General features: G+C 36.8%; 1 protein-coding gene across 5 annotated transcripts in view; it reads left to right on the top strand.

Moving 5' to 3' along the window:
* Positions 1-21,088, top strand: part of Nt5b (5' nucleotidase B) — a 589,792-nt gene that overhangs the window by 151,826 nt on the left and 416,878 nt on the right. For all 5 annotated transcript variants that reach the window (XR_016546972.1, XM_090374117.1, XM_090374115.1 and 2 more), the window contains exon 3: positions 1,830-1,903. Coding sequence is in view for 4 of the 5 variants with exons in the window: in XM_090374117.1 (XP_090230243.1) it covers positions 1,830-1,903 (74 nt within the window). In the remaining variant the exon portion in view is untranslated. The remainder of the gene's footprint in view (positions 1-1,829; positions 1,904-21,088) is intronic.

The following is a 21,088-nucleotide window of genomic DNA, read 5'->3' as shown; positions in this document are numbered from 1 at the left end:
CTTACAGAGTAAGACTACCCTGTTCACGTTCTGACTAAAGAGGAACTAATCAGGAATGCCTTATATCTCAATGACAGTGTTCTTTGCTGAAAGCTGGTTTTCTTTCAGTGGGATGGAAATTTGAATGAACTGTAGAATTTGAACACTGATCATCAGTCAGGTTGCCATAATGGGAGAATCTGACTGATGCTCGTCATTCGAATTCAGCTGGCATTCAAATCCAGATTTGAATAGTTCATTCAAATTCCATTTTGTTCATTCAAATTTGACTACTGTGCTCAAATGCCATTCGCCTTTCAAATTAGATTACTTTATTCAAATGCCAATTTTCATTCATATTTTACAACTTTTTTCAAATTCATTTGGTTCATTCAAATTCTGTTACTTCATTTGAAATATGCAAGTTTACACTACACATCATACATAAGTTATTCAGAATGTGCTGAGTTCCAACAAGTTCTCTTCTCTAAAAATTCACCCCCCCCTTCCTGCAGCCAGAGAGATGTAATTGTAATCAACTTTGTGACCATAACATTCAAAAATAGCAGACAATTGGGGGGGGGTATTCTTGGGGTAGTCATGAATCAATTTTTAGAGTGGAAAAAAACAAGAAAAAGTGGAGCACTTTGAAATTTCATTCTTAATTCTGTCTGTTTTCTTTAAAAAAGAAAAAAGTTTCTGATTACTGTATGGCGAAAGAGAAACCAAAACTCGCGAGACAACTCTTACTGGTGTCTCACAGATGCAACATGAGAAGTAGTGGACCACAAAAAATAAAGTATTGCTCATCGCATCTGGTAAATGTGAAATAAACAACTGATTTCTTGTAATTTACTGTATAGTATATTGAAATGCAAACAGAAAATGCAGTAAAATCATTTAGAAAATATTTTTGAGGAGAGGTATGTGGGAGGATTTGATTTTATTTCCAGATTTTAAAAAGTGGCACCTTTGACCTATGCTAGCAGCAAAGGTTTACCTGGCTCCTCCGTAGCCAGGTGGGCAGGAGCAGCAGTGCGGAGCACACACTTCTTGATTAGACTGGGGTTCAAGCCCGTGACCACCAAATAAGGATGCAAAAAGGTCAGGGAATGACCACCACACATCCCGGAGCATTATGGCCTTAGTTGCTAATGGTCCTAAAAACCAAATAACAAACAATAAACAAAGGTTTACCCTTCATCACTTGTGTCCTAAATGGTGCAAATATCTCACATAATGTATGTGAGGTATTTTTTTTTTGTTTTAATTATAAAAAATTACTTTTTAGTTTTCCTAGTGTTTTATTAATTATGATATTAATAGTGAGCCTTGTTGCAATTTGGGAGTTGAGTAACCTTGAAAATACCAATTTAAAAAAAAAAAAAAAATATATATATATGTATATATATATATATATATATATATATATATTTTTTTTTTTTTTTTTTTTGCTTATATATATATATATATAAGCAAAAATAAATGAGAAACCAATAATATATATATATATATATATTATTGGTTTCTCATTTATTTTTGCTTATGTAAAAATATACTCGCTTAATAGTTCATTTTTAGTCATCAGGTATTCGTGTTAAAAAATTGAAAAAACCTGTAAAAATATTATTTTTGACTGTAACGTGCTTTGCTTATAATGCAGATGTTAGTTTTCCCTTGACATATTGAGGCGGTTTTTCCATATTATATTAAGGTAGAAAGGATTTTATTTTCAAATCATTTTATTTATCATTTTATTTCCAAAATTTATTTTTTATCACCAGATCAAAAATAAATTTTATGTAAAAGTGGCATTTCTTGCCCATGTATTTAAAACTTTCCTTTTTCAGAGTTTTCGTTAATCGCAGTCTTCACTTGGAAAAGATAAAGTTTTTTGGATTTGACATGGATTATACGCTTGCACGTGAGTAATCCTTATTTAATATTATTAAATATGGAAATAGATTGTATGGCAAATTATATGCTTGATTATATGGATGAGTAATAATCATTTGAAGTAGCAAGATTTTTGTGACAAACAGTGTATCCTTTACAATGAATATTTGAATTGCAAGTTAGCAAATGTTGCAAGAAAGCAAGCTTGTACAGCATATGCCAGAGGGTGGGGTCGGAGGGAAACTGAACATTCCCCAATCACCTGTCTATTCATCTAATAATATTCTTAGTGCTTCCTTGAATTTATTAAAACTATCCTCGTGCACAACACTAGATGGAAGATTGTTCTAGCAATAAAGTACCCACTGGCAAATTTATGCACATTTGCCCTGCAACCAACCCTCCTGTTAAAGTTTATGCCCCCTTATATGTAGTCTGAGTAAGGGGATGATGCCATCAGCACTGAGCTGACTCAATCCATTAAAACTTTAAACACCTCACAGGTGCCTAGGTCTTCAGATGTTGCAAATTGCAGTCTTTCTTGGTAAGAGCACCTTCCTGTTTCCCTCACTAATCTTAATGCTCCTCGCTGTACTTGTTCCAACAGCCACATTATTTCTTAAAATGAGATAAAATACTCAAGATGTGGCCTTGGTCAGGCCACATCTTGAGTATTATTAATGCTAATAATACTCAAGATGTGGCCTGACCATTACCTTATACATTGATACCTTAAATTATTATCTCAATCACAAGAATAAGTGATTATCTCAATCACAAGAATAAGTGATTATCTCAATCACAAGAATAAGTGATTGAGATAATCACTTATTCTTGTTGGTCCACTCTTTGTCTTCTCTGCTTGACCATTCCTTTATCCATAGCATTAATTTGCTCCTAACGTTACTCTGCTCCAATTTGTAAAACAGATTTTCATGTGGAACTGTGTCAAAAGCTTTTCTGAACTTTAAGTATATAATATATATGATATAAAATTATTTTTTGCATAGAGATCTTTTGTTACTGCATCATAGTATTTACTCAGATAACAGTCAAACAAGATTGTCCCTTGATAAATCCATGCTTTGGTTGCAGTATAACTTCATTCTTGTCTGGTTGGTCCTGCATTACTTCTCTAATGAGTGATTCCATTATTTTCCCTAGAACAGGAGTACAAACTAATTGGTTTGTAATTATTCATGTCAGCCTTTGTGAATTGGGGACATTTTATGTGTGTCCAATCTGTAGGGACTTCCCCTGAATCCAAGATGCTGTGATAATTATGGGTAAAGGCTTGCTTACCTTTTTTGCTGCATCCCTTAATATAATTGGATAGATCCGGTCCAACCTAGGTACCTTATTTACCTTTAGCTTCAACAATTTCTCCTCCTCTTTGTTATTAGTTATCACAAAGTCATTTAGCTCCCTGTTAGAATTTGAAACACTTCTGGAATTTGCATACCTAAAAAAATCCTTGTGTGAATCTAGTCTGTTTGTCAGCAACCTTGAGCAAGATCATCAATGGTTAAATCGTTCATATATAGTGGACGAATGTGTTTCGTCCTCTACCTTCCAGTGTTTGCATAAGTAAAGAAGTCTTTGCTGTTTTTCTTTTCATTCTTTGCAAGAGACTTCTCATAATCTTCCTTAGCTTGCTGATCTGCTTTTATGAATTGATTGCAGACTAATTTATATTTAATATAAGCTTTTGTGTTAGCTGATAATTTTTGTGTCCTGTGCATTTTTTTTTTCTGTTCCCAAGCCTCATCAGTTCAGCAGACATCCATTTATGTCTGCGTTTTGAATAGCATCTCATAGTTGGTATAAAAAGCTTAGTTAGCTTCTCAGATTACATCTCATTATAAGTCATTTTGATATACTGGTCCACTGTTTTTCTGTGTAGTTTTTTTTTTGTTGTACTTATTAGAGTCATGAGGTCTGTGATACACACTCCTACTCATTTTGTTTTTCTGGTGCTCTTATATCACACTGAGATGATTCAACATTGTTAGCTGGCCATCCATGTCAACTGGATGCACTGCTTTAGATTTAAATGCTTCTCAGCTATGAGCATTACCCCCCACCACCCCTTCCTCTCGTGTGTCCTTTCTGTACATGTTGTAATTTCCCATATTGAAATTCTGTACCCCTTATGCCTGAGTGGCACCATGTCTCCAATATCCCCACAATTGTTGAGACAATTTTTCAGCCTGTTCATAATAACTATTAAGAATTGCTTTGGCCTCTTTTAAGCAATTGGATATTATATATACAGATATGAATAAACATAGAGGTATTTTTTCTAATTTTTTAGTTGCGTTTTATCACCTCTTGCTTTCTCCTCACTCAATCATACACATGCCATTAAAGCCTTTGTTATGTTAGGTCATCCCTGTGGGAGAGAGGGGGTGGAAACCACCCATGTATTACTTCATAGGTTGACATAAGGTATCAAACAGCAACAATGTGAAGAATAAATCTCCCTCATTAACATCTATTTAAATGACTTCATTACACTTAGATAAATTCTAATGCTACAAAACTATTATAAAAAGAAACACTATGTGAAGTAAGTAAATGCTGGTAAATTCTTACAAAACTAAGAATTTCTATTTGTATACCAAGGCACCCTGATATTCAAATAAAATAAAACCATAAAAAAAGTACTGCAGCTGTCAACACTGCTGGGACAGCAGCATGTCATGTTTTTGGGGGTACAATACACAAATATTTGGCTGGATAGCAGTCAAAAACTGAAATCCTTTTCATTCACTGTCTACTCTCTAGCTTTACAATCCTTTTTAGAGTTCACAAGTTCTGATGTCCCGTGAAAAGGCACTGCTTATGAGTTCCATGACTTTGGTTTGTTTTTTATAGATAAGTGGTGCCATGTTTCAGTGGTTTTGGGGTGCATCTCTTGGATAGGCAGTGCTGGGTCTGGTGCATGTCACTTTTTTATTTTATGGTTTTGTTTTATTTGAATATTGAGGGTATCACAGTACACAAGTACCTCCTAACAATTTACCCTAATTGTAACATTTACTTGTTTATTGGTAAAATAGTATTTACTTTTATAGTAACTGTTCAAACGGTAAAGTAATTGAAGAAATTTTGAAATTTTTTTTTTAATTGTATAATTTACTGTTGAGCTAAAGTGGAGTAAAGTATACATTTTCTTTTGTTTCATTTGTGTGACGGATTTTATTAATTTTAAATAAATAAAATTGCAAACTACATTTTAGATTTAATAATAATGATATCTGAGTTTCCTACTTTAATTTTATTTTTTTTATTAATTTAATAATAATAATATCTGAGTTTTCAGTAATTTGAGTTGGCTTTATTCTTATTTACCTTAGATACCAGATAACTATCAGGTAAAAGCTCTCTTGTTAACAATATGATTTTTTTTCCTTTTTTTTTTTTTTTTAAGCTATATAGTGATAGACTATAATTGTTTAAACTTTCAGGAAGTTTTTCAGATTTAAAGGAAGACAAATTGTCCTGTCTGTATAATGGTTTCTGGCCAAGAAAAAAATGCTCACTCTCACTGGACCAGTGTGTAAAATTATGGTCCATTTCCCTTAATGAATTGTGAGGAGGTTTCCATCCTGCAGTGGATTGATAATGGCTGCAGTTTATGCCCACTTCCAGTCCATGGGACCTTCCCCTGAATCCAAATATGTTCTCATAATTACCTCCTTAATATAATGTATAGATGCCATCTACCCCAGGGTACTTTCTTAATTTAACTTCAGCAATTTTTCTTCCACTTTCCTCTCAGTTATTACGAAATCCTTGAACTCCTTAGTAGAGTTTGATAAACTTCTGGCATCCACTCCCTTTAAGAGTTCCTCATGTGTGAATGTAGATGCAAAAATACTTATTCAAGTTATCAGCAACGTGAGCAGGATCATGAACAGTTGAAACATTGATATCAAGTGGACATATGTGATTCATCCCCTTCTAGTGTTTACTTAAGAACAGAAGTCTGCTATTTTTCTTTGCTCCTTTTGCCAAAGATTTCTTATTGCTTTTGCTTGCCTAACATTCTTTGTGACTTGATTGCAAACCAGTTTATATCTACCATAGCCTTCTGTATTACTTGATAATTTATATGCATCCCATTCTAGAGGTGAACGTTTTAGTTGGCTGGATGTGAATTTAAATCCAAATGCAGACACAGTAATTGCTGGGATCGTAATATGCCACTCCCAAAGCATGGTGAAGTTAAGTATGAACTTGATGCAGTTCTTGGAGCTATTAACTTTAAGCAACTCAATATTCCAGCTACAAAGGGGGGGACCCAGGCTTTAGACCTCCTTTTTTATAATGCCTTGAGCATTAAGTTGGTTAGCAACCACTAAGTTCATTTCTGACAGCATCTTTAACTATACAGGTATCTTTAAAATTAGATAAGTGCTTCCAGGAAGATAAACTAAAAATCGAAGAACTACGCAGAATGATTTTCTCCATGAATTATATCGGGCTTGAAAATCATATATAAAAATCTTAATGAGTACAACTGGAATGACCTGCGGTCAAAATCAATAGATGAAGCCACCACTCTGATGACACACAAATTCCCAACCGCTCTGGAGGATGCCGTAATGGAAATGAGGTTTTCAGATAGGGCGAATACCTGGTTTAGCCCTCAATTAAAAATTGGTTTCAATAGGAAACAAAAATATTTCTGAAAATGGCAAAAAACTGGCCTCTCAGTAGATTATGCATGCTACAAGAAGGAATGAGCCAACTTCATTAAATTGGCCTTATGCAATATGGCCTTAGTTGCTAATGCTCATAAAAACCAAACAACAACAACAACAATTAGAGGTGTAAGAATATTTGCTGATGCTTTCAAGACAGTGATAAGTTGGTCGGAAAACTGCTAGCTTGGGGGATACATCGACTAATAGATTAACTAGATCCATGGGCAGAGGTGAAAGTGATTCTTGCACTGCTTCTAATGGAACATATAGCAGCTTGGAAAGCAAGATGTCAAGAATTTCAAGCCCTGCTGTGGATCATCATGGAACAAGTAAATAAATGGGCTGTGTTAGGGTAACTAAGAGTAAGAATGTGCATGTATATTTGCTTGTACTCTAATGCTAGGATCATTGTGAATATGATGAATCTGAAGTATTAATTAAGTCATGAAATGCAGACATTGTAGGGATGTTGGAGACATCTGCTATCACTCAAACATAAGTGATGCTGAATTTGAGTATGAGGTGTACAATGTATACAGGGAATCCTCCCTGTATACATTGTACACCTAGACAGGAGTGGGAGTTATGCCCTTAGTTAAGAAGCATATGAAATCTAAGGCAGTGCTTCCAATCAATATGGGTGAGAATGCAATGCCTTAGATTAGTGCAATACCAGTGGAGGGGGAAAAAAAGAAAATAAAAAAAGTGAATAGTGTGCTATAGGTCTGATGACTGTTATGAGTACCATACAGCGAAATGGATTGAGCCAGTAAATCAGAATGTCAGATGTTGACTGGAATTTGTGGTTTGGTTACTCACATATTAGCAAGACTGCTGTAAATTTATTGGATGACTATGTTTTCTACAGCAGTTAGAGGCAACAAGAGGAAGTAATACTTTTGATCTGTTATCAGTAGCAGATTCTTCATGCATTGAGAATCTGCAGGTGAATGACCCACTGGGTAGTAGTGATCACAGTGCACTCATATGGAATTTCATTAGAGACATAACTGTCAAGAGTAAAGGGAAAGGCTTTTGTAAGGGCGACTACAGTGGTCTCAGAGAAGTTTTTAAATTCTGTGCAGTGGGACCAACTGATGATGTTACCTACAGCAAATTCTAAATGGGAAGCATTCAGGGACATAATCATAGATGCTACTAGGCTTTTAATATCAATTATGAAATCCTGTTCTAGGCTTAGACCTAAATGGATGTTAGTTGAACTGATGATACCTGTAATTGAGAAGAAAAAAGTTTGGGATGCATACAAATTATCAGGTGCTACATAAGCATTTGGAATTTATAAATTAGTCTATAATCAAATCAGAAAGGAGGTTAGACAAGCTAAGGCAGATTATGAGAAGACTCTGGCAAAGAATGCAAAGAACAGCAGGAAAGACTTCTATATTTATATTAACCATAGAAGGAAGGAGATGAATTACATTGGGCTACTTTGATGTCAATGGGTTAACTGTTCATGACTCTGCTCAGGTTTCTGATAAAATGAATAGGTATTTTGCAACTACATTCACACATGAGGAATTCTTTAGGGGAGGGGATGTCCGAATTTTGTAAAATATAATGGTGAACTAAATGATTTTGTGATAACTGAAGTGAAAGGAAAGTGGGAGAAAAATTGTTGAAGCTAAACATAAAAATGGCAACTAAGGTGGATGGTAGTTGGAGACATAAGTGGATGTCAGTTGATCTGATGATACCTGTGCCCGAGAAGGAAAAAAGTGTGGAATGCATATAAATTATCAGGTGCCACAGAAGCATGTGGAATTTATAAATTAGTCTGTAATCAAGTCACAATCATGTTTGCAGATGATATACAAAGGTTGGCAGTGTCATTAATGATGGTAATCAGGGTGAACTGCTGTAACAAGATCTAGGAAAATTAGCTTGATGGTCTGAGAAAATGTAGTTGAAATATAACATTGGCAAATGCAAAGTGCTGCAATTGGGTAGCAGTAAACCCAGATTAACGTACCAAGTGTATTGTACTACACTCAGGATAGTGGAAAACAAAAGCCTGGCGGTAATTCTTCATTCACATATGAACTTCTCTGAGCAGTGCACACAGACTGCCAGAAAAGCTTGTGGGGTTTGTTAATGATATATGGAAACCTTGCTAGCAGGGATAAGGTGAATATCCATTTGTACAAGGATATGGTTAGGCCACATCTTGAGAACTGTGTATAGGTGTGGAAACCTTATTTTAGGAAAGCTGTAGGTCTGCTGATATGCATGCAGAGAAGGCAACTAGATTTGTGAAGGAAATAAAACGGCACTTTTATGAAGAAAGGCTTCAGTTCTGAAAATTATAGCATTAGGAGATTAGGCATCTGTGGGAAGATCTGATTGAGGTGTTTTTTAAAACCTTGAGTAAGCAAGGTGTTGATGGCAATCTTCCTCTTGCCGAGACTACACACGAGGGGGCATAAATTCAAATTGATGAAGGATGATTTGCAGGATAGATGGTGCAGAAGTTTGTCTTCAGCCAGCAGATGGTTGTTTATTGGAATGAACTTCCATCTGTCATTTTGGAAGTGGGTGGTTTGAATAAATTCAAGAAGTAGTTGAATTCTTGCAAGGTATGGATGGGTGAAGTATATAGGGTTTTTTTTTTTTTTTTTTTTTTTACCTTCCTGCTGTTTTATAAGCTTACTTTCTTGGATCATTTGCTGGTACTGATACTAAAACAATACTGGAAGTGACCACAGGATAATCACAGTAAAAATCCTGTTTAATCAGAGTGTAACAAGTTCTTAAAACAAAGAGGAAAAAAATTAATATTGAAAAATTGATCAGTCAAATAGATGATTATAAAGATAAACTTGAATTGGCATTTAATGAAACCAGTTTCAGTAAGATAATATAGATGACATCAATCAAACTATAATAAAAAAAAAAAAATTTTTTTAAAAAGTGCATTTTTAATAGGAAGGGTGATTTCTGAAGAGAAATTAACATGAGAAACAGTAGATTTGATTAAAAAAAAAAAACAGAGTTGAAAAAAATAAAATAAAATAACCCATAAACAAAATAGAATTTTCAGAAATTCATAAAACTATCCAAAAAAAGCTCTAGGAGAAGACAGAATATTGATTGAATTTTTGAAACTGGATATACGAGGTTGCAGCTCAATTGGTCCTGGGTGCCAAGCGATTATTAGTGCAACCAAGAGATTACAAGTGAGCTCTATACTGCGTGTGCAAAGTGAATAGTTTTCTTTTAGTTGTAAATACAGTTTTTATATTATTTAGTTGTATCGTGTAATTTTTTGCACTAGAAGAGCTAGGCAGACTTCCAGAAAGGAAACTCACCTTTCTCTTCTTTTTTAAATAGTACTAACCAAACTAACTTAGCCACTTGGTTACCTTGGTGGCACTGCTCCTGCCTCCCCATGGTGGGGCAGTTTAACTGGAAAGAAAAATTATCTTTCCAGGGCTAAAAGGAGCAAAATGATCTCCCCTACATGATCTAAGGATCCTAACATGGCTACTCATGAGATAGAAGACTAATCATGCAGTGCCAAAAGACAAAAAATTGACACTATTAAGAGAAGATCTTCAATGCAGTTTGTATTGCACTCTACTCAAGAACAGTCTCTAGGTAGTCTCTCACCTTTTAAAATACAGAAACACCTATAAAATCTAATAGGATTGCCAAAAACAACCTGTCGTCTCACTGGCGGCCTGCTTGTTGAGGTCTCAGACGAACAGCAATCACAACGGCTCCAAAAACTAACATCCATCACTGTTTCCCCTCATGCCACTCTAAACACCTCCAGGGGTATTGATATTTGGTATGTTGAGGGTCTAGTGGCTCCTGGGATTTCTCCCATCTCCACGGTGTTCTCTGTATTGAGTGACAGTACCCTGTCAAGCAAGAGATTTAAAGTGTGTAGATCGTGTATAGTGTAGTTTGTTGTGCCCGTTGTTCATATGGCTTATTGGCCATTGGGCCTCTGATGAGATGTGATGTTGCCCATACTGCGGAGGCTAGCCAGGTGTTTACCAGTAAGGAATCAGTACTCTGGCTGGTCCTGCCATCTACTTTTCTCAGATTTCAGTGGCTAGGAACTAAAAAAAAAAAATCGCCTTAATTGCCGTTGATGCTTTTGCTTGTTCATAGAGATTTTCTTTAAGAGTGAGAAGGGATTGTATGCTGAATGAGTTTTTTATTTTTGGCCAAAAAGGCTCGGGAGCGATTTTGGTGTAGTTACAATTTTGGCATATGGAGCTGTGCACTGTGAAGGTAGATAGATTTGGGTGGGGAGGAAGAAGGCTGGAGGGTAGAAGAAGAAGAAAGGGACTGATAGAGAAGGTGGCCCCTAAATGTTCAGTAGGCATGCCCATGCCACACCAGAGGGAAAGTGGGTTTGGCAAGGGAAGGAGGGGACAGGGGTGTCGCCTCAACCAGGAAAAGGAGATAAAGCAGGCCCAGCAAGGTGTCGGACCTGGATCGCCATTTGGCTAGTTGGCAGTAAGGCTGTAATCTGAGTTGTTCACTTTGACTCTCCATGTGGTGGACCTAGTCTCAGCAGAGGCCAGGATGCGTCACCTGCACGTGACAGGCCAGCTACATCTAGGTCCCACTGTTTAGTCGCATCCAGTAAGGACTCAGTTGTCTTTCAGTTGCTCTAGGTTGTAGCTGTCTCTTGTGTTCAAGTCCTGTAGTCACTCAGCTGGTCATTAATGGTCAGTTGTGTTTATTTGGTGGTCCAAAGTCTGAAATTTGTTTTAGGGTGGTGGAAGTGCTCTTTGCCTTGTGAAGAGATTTTGAGTGAAAAGTGTGAAAGCTTTAGAGTTTTCTTTTTCCTGATTTCTAAGGATGGAGCGTAATTTGGTAAACAGCAGGCCACGGAGGTCTTCATAGATATTACATTCGTAGAGCAGGTGCTCCCAAATTTCTTCTTGTCCGCAGCTACAGTGCGCTATGTCAGAGATTCCAAAATCATGTAGCTTCTTCTTGAAGGAGCATGCTCTGTCAGCAGGTAAGTGGTATGAAGTCCAGGACAGAACCAGGTCGGGGAAATAGGGTAAAAACATCCAATGTCTGGTATGAAGCTTCTAGTTATGCAGTCTTTAGTGGAGTTATTCCACCGATTCTGCCACACTGTTCTTGTGTGGTCTGTAAGATGTCTTTTTTCCTGTGGTCTACTCAGAGTTGGGTCCGTAGTGTATCCCAAATGTGATTGCCCATCCTTTGCCGTGTTGGTGCAGCAGCCCACAGTCCACAATCTCCAAGTCCAGAGGCAGACATCCTGCAAGGACCTGGAGAGCATGGGCACTCACTGTGCTTCATGCTCTGGTTGTTGTGAGGAGAATTATTCGATGGATGGTTTCCAATTTCCTTCTGTTAACAGCAGTGCTTGCCTTAGCGTACCATCCTCTTGCTGCATAGGCCAGTGCTGGGATGAAGAACGCCTTTTAGAGGATAGCGAGCATCCTCTTCTTCAGACCCCAGTCTCTGCTTGTAACTCTAGCGAATAGGGCGGAATATTACCTGAATTTTACTCTGAGATAACTAAGATGCGGTGTGAAGTTGAGGTATCTACTAGGATAACACCAAGATATTTGACTTGTGTTTGGAGTTTAATGGTTGTTCCATTTACCATGATCTGGGGAGGCCTCCTGGGATCAAAGAAGCCCTTGAGGATTATTGAATGTGCATTTTCTGGTGAGATGTTTAATAGGTTCCCATTTGCCCATCAGTATGAGATCATTGTCGTGTGCCTGCGTTGTTATATTCAGGATTTCTGTACTGAGGAACTCATCCAGCACAAGAGTCCACAGAAGTGGCAGGACAGATCCCTGGGGGCAGCCTCTGTGGACCTATGCACACTATGATGCCTGGAGGCATCATAGTGTGCATAGTGTTAGTCAGGTGCCACCTGTGGTTTCCCCACATCTACACCATATGTATGCTGTGAAGAAATACACTACTGTAAATGTTGTGTGTTGTATATGACATATTGTGTTGGGTTCTGTTGTGTGTCTTGGCATTTGGCTGCAGGGCCTATGGTGGGACTACACATTGCATGCACACGCCACTAGGAGGTAGCCAATCTGCCCATTATTCTCTGGCTGGTCTCTGCCAGGGTCGCCTGAGCTTTCGGGATGAAGACCAAGTTAAAAAAAAATAAAAATAAAAAAACAGAAGAGGGGGAATAAGAGGAAGGGAGGTTCGAATGTGGGAGAAAAGCTAAGGTGGACAGATGGAGAAGGCAGTCCACCCGAGTAAGGTGAAATAGGGGTTGGGGAGAGGGATCAAAAGTCACAGGAGCAGATGCCCCTGTTTGAGTGCCAAAGGCCAAGCACTCTCTGGGAGTCGTCACTCCAAGGTGATGATGCCAGCATAGTATCTTAATCTAAAGATTAAGATACTATCTTTTGTCTTAATCTTTTATCAGTTGGGATAATGCTATCTGACCCCAGTTTGTGTTTGCACTTGAAGGTCGTTGTTCTGAGCAGCTCTAAGTTCAGCAAGCTTTGCCCATCTGATGGTAGAGACAGCTTGCGCATAACTCTTTAGGGCTTTGTATGTTGTTTCATCCTGAAGCAGGTATGTTTCCTGGTTACAATGGTTTCTCTGGATTTCAGTAAAAAATTGGAGCCTACAATCATCGTAAGTAGGGCACTCATACATGAGGTGCCCCCATGACTCCTCTTCGCCACAGTGGCAGAATGGATTTCTTTCAATTTCCATTGCTGTCAATTTCTGCTGAAAGGGTCCATGTCCTGTGATCAGGAATGTAACTTGCAGACCAGGCAAAAACCAGGGAGGGGGCTTTGGGAAAGTCATTTCAGTGGATGGCAGGAATCTTCTAGTAATTTCTCCTTTTTGTGTGGTTTCCCATGAATGCTGCCCAAGTCCTTGAAGTTGTTTGAAAATAAGTTTTTTCTTTCTTGTTTCAGGTCATTGGTAAGCTCCAGTTGAAGATTTAACAACTACAGTAGACCCCCGCTATTCGCAGGGGTTACGTTCCTGAGAAATGTCGCGAATACTGAAAACGCGAATACTGAGTTATGGCTCCAATAGTAATAAAGAGGTTCCATTCCAAAGTATGAAATATATAAGAAAAACTAGTCTAAAATTTTTTCTATGTATGTATTATATGTACCTTCATAATATGACTATGTACATGGACAGTACATAGTGAAATGCAAGCATAAGGCATCGAAATGAAAATAAGAAACAATTTAATATTAAATGTAATATTTATTAGAAATTTCAAACAAATCTTTCAATCCAACGCCTTTGCTATAGCTAAAAAAACATCCCGCCAGTGCTTTCACCAGTTTCGCTAAAGTGTTGATAAAGGAGTTTTGCCTTTTCACGAATGATGAGTGAAAAGGCAAAACGGAATTTTATTATGAGTTCCGTCTTCTGTCCACAGATTTAAAGCTTTTTCCATTTTTTCTAATTTAACATTGCGAGTTACAGAGCAAATTTTTGAAGCAATTAGTGCGTTTTCACAGACAGTACGGCGGATTTTTTCTTCCGATTTTTTGATTGATCGTACAATGGTTCCTGGTTACAATGGTTTCTCTGGATTTCAGTAAAAAATTGGAGCCTACAATCATCGTAAGTAGGGCATGTATGAGACATGAGGTGCCCCCATGACTCCTCTTCGCCACAGTGGCAGAATGGATTTCTTTCAATTTCCATTGCTGTCAATTTCTGCTGAAAGGGTCCATGTCCTGTGATCAGGAATGTAACTTGCAGACCAGGCAAAAACCAGGGAGGGGGCTTTGGGAAAGTCATTTCAGTGGATGGCTCATTACCGTTGACTCATTGATTTTATAATATTTTGCCACTGAGGAGACACTTTCACCATTAGAAATTTTGTCTAATAACTCAATTTTATTCGCTAATGTGATCAATTCGCTAATCAATGAAAAGACCTTCTTTGATCTTTTCACATTTCCCTTGTTATTCGTAGCCATATTTTGTACGGGTTAGAAAGAATTGTCCACAATAAAGTCACTTTCTTCCTTTAACATGCTCGAAAAATACCGTTTTGCAATGTAAAACAGACGATTTATCACTTTTGTAAGCATATCAATTTATAAATTGATAAATTTATTCAATTTATAAGCATATAAATTAAAAGCAAACGACGAAACCTTCCTTGACAAGCGCATAGCATATACTGAACAAGGATTAGCGAGAAACATCCACGCTCGCGATTTTGTCTCTCCTCTCCCCACCACTCACTGAGTGCTCTTTTGACCGGGAAAGATTATTTTAACCATGCCATGTTTTTTTATGGCGGAAAATGTTCACGGCGCTTTAAAATTCACATTTTTTTAGGTTTCATTTTATATTAAATCAGCGACCGCGAATACAGATACCGCGAATAGCGGGGGTTTACTGTACATTGGAATTCCCTTCTTTAATCGATGGTAAAGACCTTTTTGATGGTAAATAGAGTGGCAAGCATCCAGTGATAACCTGTAGGGCAGACCTGCTGACAGTGCAGCATGCCCTGCAGATAGACAACAGCATGAATTTCTGTATTGAATCAAGTTTACGCTTGTTCTTTTCCAGGATGGCCTTGGCAGAGACAGTGGCAGAGTAGTCACTGTAATCCTGTCATCCAAGTATGATCTAAGGCAGCAGAACAGTTTTGCCTGGAATTTGGGCGTGCTGAGTCTGGCCAGGATTTCGGGTGGCGACATCATGTTCACTTCCTGGAAGTGAGTCTCTAATCTCTGGTATAGAAGCTGCTCAAAAAGTTTGCTCAAGGTAGAAAGTAAAGGTATGGGTCTGTATGCTGTTGGCTTATCCTGGGGTTTGGTTGGATTCTTAAGTATAAGTCTTATTCTTGCTGTTTTCCACTTATTAGGGTAATAGTCTTCTGAGGGGTGTGATAGCTGAGTGGAACCTCGTAAATCTCTCAGAGGCCCCGGGTGCCAAGTGAATCTTGAGGCCAAGCGATCTTCTGTGCTATATCTATTGTGATTCATAGAGCGATTTTTCTAGAGCAACAGAGTTTTTCTTTTTCTTTGTTTATTTCGGTTTAAAAGTCTTTATGTTAATTAGCTATACTTTTTAAAAGTATAAAAGGAGAGCCAGAAAAAGGACAGTACCTTTTTCTTTATTATATACTAACCGTACTAACTCCTATGCTTGGAAGCGGCACTGCTCCTGCCTTCCCGTGGCGGGGCCAGTAACCTGGGTGGAAAAGCCAATCCCCCAGAGCAAAAAGGAGCTGACATGGATAAAGAAAATTATCCAGCATTAGAGCTGCCAAGCTCAAATACCACAGATTGGTATAATTTGGATCAAGGAAATGCGCAAAATAAGCGCTTAAAAAAAAAGATAATAAAACACCAGGGTATCCAACTTTCCTCATTATCCATTCTTTAAATAGTCAACCAATGAGTAAACTGTCTCCATTTATCATATAGAGATTTCTAGAAAATGCTGCTGGATCACCTAAAATGGTCAAAAGATTACAGTCAATCGATTTACTCATTGAGACAACACAGTCCAAACATTCAGAACTGTTGTTAAAGCTCACAACATTTGGAGGAATTCCTGTTAAAATCTCTTCCCACACCACCCTAAATAGTTCCAAAGGTGTTATCTCTGAGTGGGATCTGTTGAATGTAACAGAAGAGGAGCTTGTGCAGGAACTGAAAGATTGAAAGGTCAGTGCTAAGAGAATTTTGACTTGTAGGGATCGCAATCACATTCCAACCTGTAGTTTAATACTTATGTTCAGTACTCAAAACTTGCCAGATACTGTTAAAGCTGGTTATCTAAATTGCCATATTCACCCCTATATACCAAATCCACTATGGTGTTATAAGTTTCAGAAGTTCGGACACTCTCAGAAAACATGTTGAGGAAACACAATATGCCCAAAATGTGGATCCCAGGATCACAGTCAAACTGATTGTACTGCAACATCTCCAGTTTGCCCTAATTGCAAGGAAGATCATTCCGGAAATTTTCTAAAAATTGCAAGTAATGGAAACTTGGGAAAAAAATACAGAAATTTAAAGTTGAACACAAAGTGACCTATCAGGAAGCGAGACGACAAATACTGAAAGATAGTCCTGCATGCACATATGCAAATGTTACAAGGAAATATCTTTCTGTTGCTACTCAAACCAATGACTCAGTTCCACCTAACATATCACTTGCTGAATGGGCTAGGGCTCAGCTTTCAGTTCCTCAGCCATCTTTGAAGAAAAACAATAAAGACCAGACTTGTAATACCCCAATTTCCATCCCCTCTACTAGTTTTCAAATGCTGCCATCATTTCATGTTTGGAAGGTTTAATATTGAAGGTTTAATAATAATAAATATTGTTTAATATAGGAATTTTGCGAGCAGGGATAAGGAAGTGATTATCCCATTGTATAAGGCAGTGATGGGCAAACTTTTTTAGGAGTGGGCCAAAAAAAAAAAAGAGAAAATTTTGGTGGGCCAATATAATTTATTATAAAACACAATAAAGACTCAAAAAAATAGTATATTTTAAAAATTCTTTAATATTAATGCGATGAATGAAGTTGTGACTGCATTTCTAAAAGTTCCTCATAATCTGGTTCGAACTGGGATGTACTGATTCTGAGAAGTGAAGTCAAATGCTTATCTGTCAGTCTGTTTCTAATACAACTCTTTCGAAGTTTCATTGTAGAAAACACCTGTTCACATATATAGGATGAAGCAAACATAGCACTAACTTTCTGGGCATGAGATAGCAGATTTGGGAAACTTGATTTTGACAAGGACTTGTAGAACTCTAATTTTGGGACATTGAGAAACAACTGTTTGAGGTGATTGTTAGATTGCAATTCAATTAATTCAAGCTGCAAGTCCGGTCTCACTACTTCACAGTCCACATTAAAAGGCATGCTGAAAATATCAAAGTCTTTTTCAATGGCACTGAAGTCTTGAAATCTTCGTTCAAATTCAAGATGAAGTTTTTTCAGGCCATCTTCGTAGCTCTTAAGCTTGTCTTTATTTACTGGGCTATTGAATTTAATCTTGGGAAGTGAGACAAGTCATTCTTAGCTATCTGATTAGCAAACAGAACAAGTTGTAATTTAAAATCTCTGAGATGGCCCCAGATGTCGTCGATAAATAGATTTTTTCCTTGCATTTTGACATTCAACTTGTTCATGTGACAGAGATAATCTGTGAAAAATGCTGCATAGTCCTAAAGCCATTATATATCTTCCAATATTTCACACTCCACAGACCACTGTTTCTCATAGAAGAATGACACTATCTCGTCTTTCAGCTGCCAAACTCGCTCGAAGACGCGTCCTGCACTCAGCCACCTAACTTTCGTGTAATACAGCACATCAGAGTATTCAGATTGCATGGACTCAAGAAAATCTAAAAATTGTCTGTGGTAAGCCCGCAAGATCAAATAGTATTTACAAGCTTCACGATTACATCAAGCTCAGGTTTCATATTCAAGGCAGATTTACACATGGCATCTTGATGTACAATGCAATGTAGAAAGACAGCATTATTCCCGGGGTATTTTTGATTAAAGATCCAAACAAATCCAGATTTTTTACCTGTCATACTTTGTGCTCCATTGGTCGTAATATGTTTGTTATGGGTACTTTCAATGTTGAAAGCCCTTCCTGAAATTCATGAAAAATATCAGACCCTGTTGTTGTTCCTTTTAACGATCGCATGCATGCCAATTCCTCAGTAATAGAAAAGTTTTCATCAACACCTCTTATAAATAATACTAGCTGAGCAGTATCATTTATATCAGTGCTTTCATCCATAGTAATGGAGCAGAATTTAAATTGACCAATCTTTGACTCCAACTGTGATGCCAGATTTTTATTTATGGTTTCGACTTTAGAAGTCACAGTTTTTCGGGATAAGCTTATAGTTTCAAAATCTTTTTTCTTGTCAGGACATAAAACATCACAAACTTGGAGCATACAATGTTTAACAAACTCCCCATCAGAGAGAGCTTTATTACTTTTAGCCATATTGTATGCTACAATATAACCTGCATGTATAGCTGCTTTCTGAGAACTATTTTTTTTCTTAAAAAAATTTTGGTAACTTGATAATTTTTTGCGAAGATCTACTTTTCGTTTCCTTTCATATTCAGACATTGCTTCGTAATTGGAATTTTTATGCTTAGAAGTGAAGTGGCGGTTGTATTCTTTGAAGATTGCTACGGTTTCATTGCAGATGAGACACAGTGGTTTATCCTTTACAACTGTGAAAAAGTACTTCCAGGTCCATTCATCTTTGAAAACACGGTACTCTGAATCAATTTTACATTTTTTAGTAGACATTGGGGTTGAAATATTTTACTAATATCCACAATAAAACTCACAAGCACCAACAACAATACTATTTTTAATAATTTCACCATCATGACATTAACATTCAACATTTATGAAGTTGGAATGCGTCAGCCTGTCCGCCATCTTTCCATTCAACAGTAGGTTCCCGCTTCGTGCACATTCCCAAACCGACTAATGTTATTTGATGTGGTCATGTGGACAAATATTAGCGCCTCTGTTGTCGTTAATATAAACTTGTAAGCAGTATATCCAAATTCTTCTTTCAAAATCTTGTTTATATTTTATTTAAATTTAAATATAAAAGCAAATAAGTATATTTTAATAATTTTATGTATATTTATTAGGGCGGGTTCCATTAATTGCACATGCAAAAGTTTTTAAATCAATTTCTATATAAATTATCACAACTATATTTTACCTATGCAAAAAATATTCAAATTTCTATGTAAATTTTTGCATATGCAAAAAAATGGAACAAGCCCTTAAATGAATTTTTTTAAAACATTGAAATTAAAAATTTCTATACTATTGTTTTAAAATCTGTGGCAGGCCGGATAGAACCTCTAGGCAGGCCGCATCTGGCCCATGGGGGGGTGGTTTTTTTTCCCATCACTGGTATAAGGCAATAGTCAGGATACATCTTGAGTATTGCATATGGGTCTGGAAGCATCATTTTAGGAAGGATGTTTTTCTGTTGAGATGTAATGGGTGCAGCGAAGGGCATTGGGATTGGGATTAATTGCAGCATCTGGTAATTAGGCACCTGTGAGGAGACCTGATTGAGGTGTTTCAGGTTTTGAATGAATAGAGTAAGCTTATTGCTGATGGCATCCTTCTTGCTTAGACAACACATATGAGCGGGTATAAATCTAAATCGAGGAAGGATGGTTGCAGTATAGATATGTAGAAATTTGCTTTCAACCGGTAGTAGTGAATCGTTGGGGCAAACTTCAATCTTGTGTTGCAGAAATGGGTAGTTTGAATAAATTTGAGGAACTGCACAAATTATTAAAGGAGTTGGACAGGTGATGGTGGAATTTTTTTTCCTGCTGATGCTGTATAAACTTGCTTTCTTGCATCATTTGCCCTTATTAATAGTAATACTAACAAGACACTGAAGATAATCATGCCACGAGCATACATTTTGTTTATATTTCTTAGGAAATAAAATATAAATTTATTTTAACAAATTTACTTAGCTTTAAGAGTGTTAGAAAGCAAACAAATGGGATCCTGACACTTCAGGATCCCATTTGTCACTCATTTGGAGAGGTCTGGGTTCAAGTACCATTGGTGATTGGAAGACTGTCTAAAAGCTTCTATACTCGAGGCTGTACTTAGCCAAGCTCAGGCAGAGGAGGTAGGGTTTTCTCTTGAGTTATTCCAAGTTTTTTTTATCCCACACAGCATACAAATCGGCCTATGGACGCACACTTTTAATAATCTGACATGATACACAATGGCAAACTTTGACTCCTCTTACCTCTTATGATCAAAGTATAGTGATATACTTTGATCATAAGTATAGATATAAAGGCTGTTCTTAGAGTGATGTGAAGTGGTTAACTACAGACCAATCAGCCTGGTTTCAATGGTAGGAAAAAAAGTGGGAGGTGGAGGCAGTGATAGTGCAATACAGGATCATTTAAATAGAAATGGAATTCAAAAGGATAACATGACACAGTTTTGGTATGAGAAAATTATCTTTAACTAACCTGATTATCTGTTTTGACACCCATGAGCTGGATGTAAAGTATATTTAGGAAAGACAAAAATAATTTATTTTTTGTCTGATGTAATTGGAAGTAATGCTGATTTGTTTTCTTATTTTTATTATTTCTAAAAGATAGGTAGCACAGTTATGTAAAGGAAAAAAACCCTACTTTTTTTTTTTTTTTTTTAATGAACAATTTTTCATATGAGCATTTGTAGGAAAAAGTTTTGAAAAAATAATAAAGGAATAGTTAATTATGAATTACAGTTTTCTACTGAAATAAATTTTACTGCCAGTGACAAAATTTAGGAAATGAAACTTTATTTAAATAGACTGAAAAATAAACTATAGTATAATTTAAAATTTTATAAAATAAAAGCTATAATATAGTTAACAAAAAAGTGAGAATGTATAGTTGAGTAATAAAAGTACTAAAAGTGATAAAACTAAATATGCACAAGGAAGATTT

This window comes from Mastigoproctus giganteus, chromosome 5 (assembly GCF_048544385.1).
Source record: "Mastigoproctus giganteus isolate SK-2022 chromosome 5, ASM4854438v1, whole genome shotgun sequence".
NCBI classification, from domain to species: domain Eukaryota; kingdom Metazoa; phylum Arthropoda; class Arachnida; order Uropygi; family Thelyphonidae; genus Mastigoproctus; species Mastigoproctus giganteus.
The sequence above is the reverse complement of the archived record's forward strand: the minus strand, read 5'-3'. Positions and strand labels throughout refer to the sequence as shown.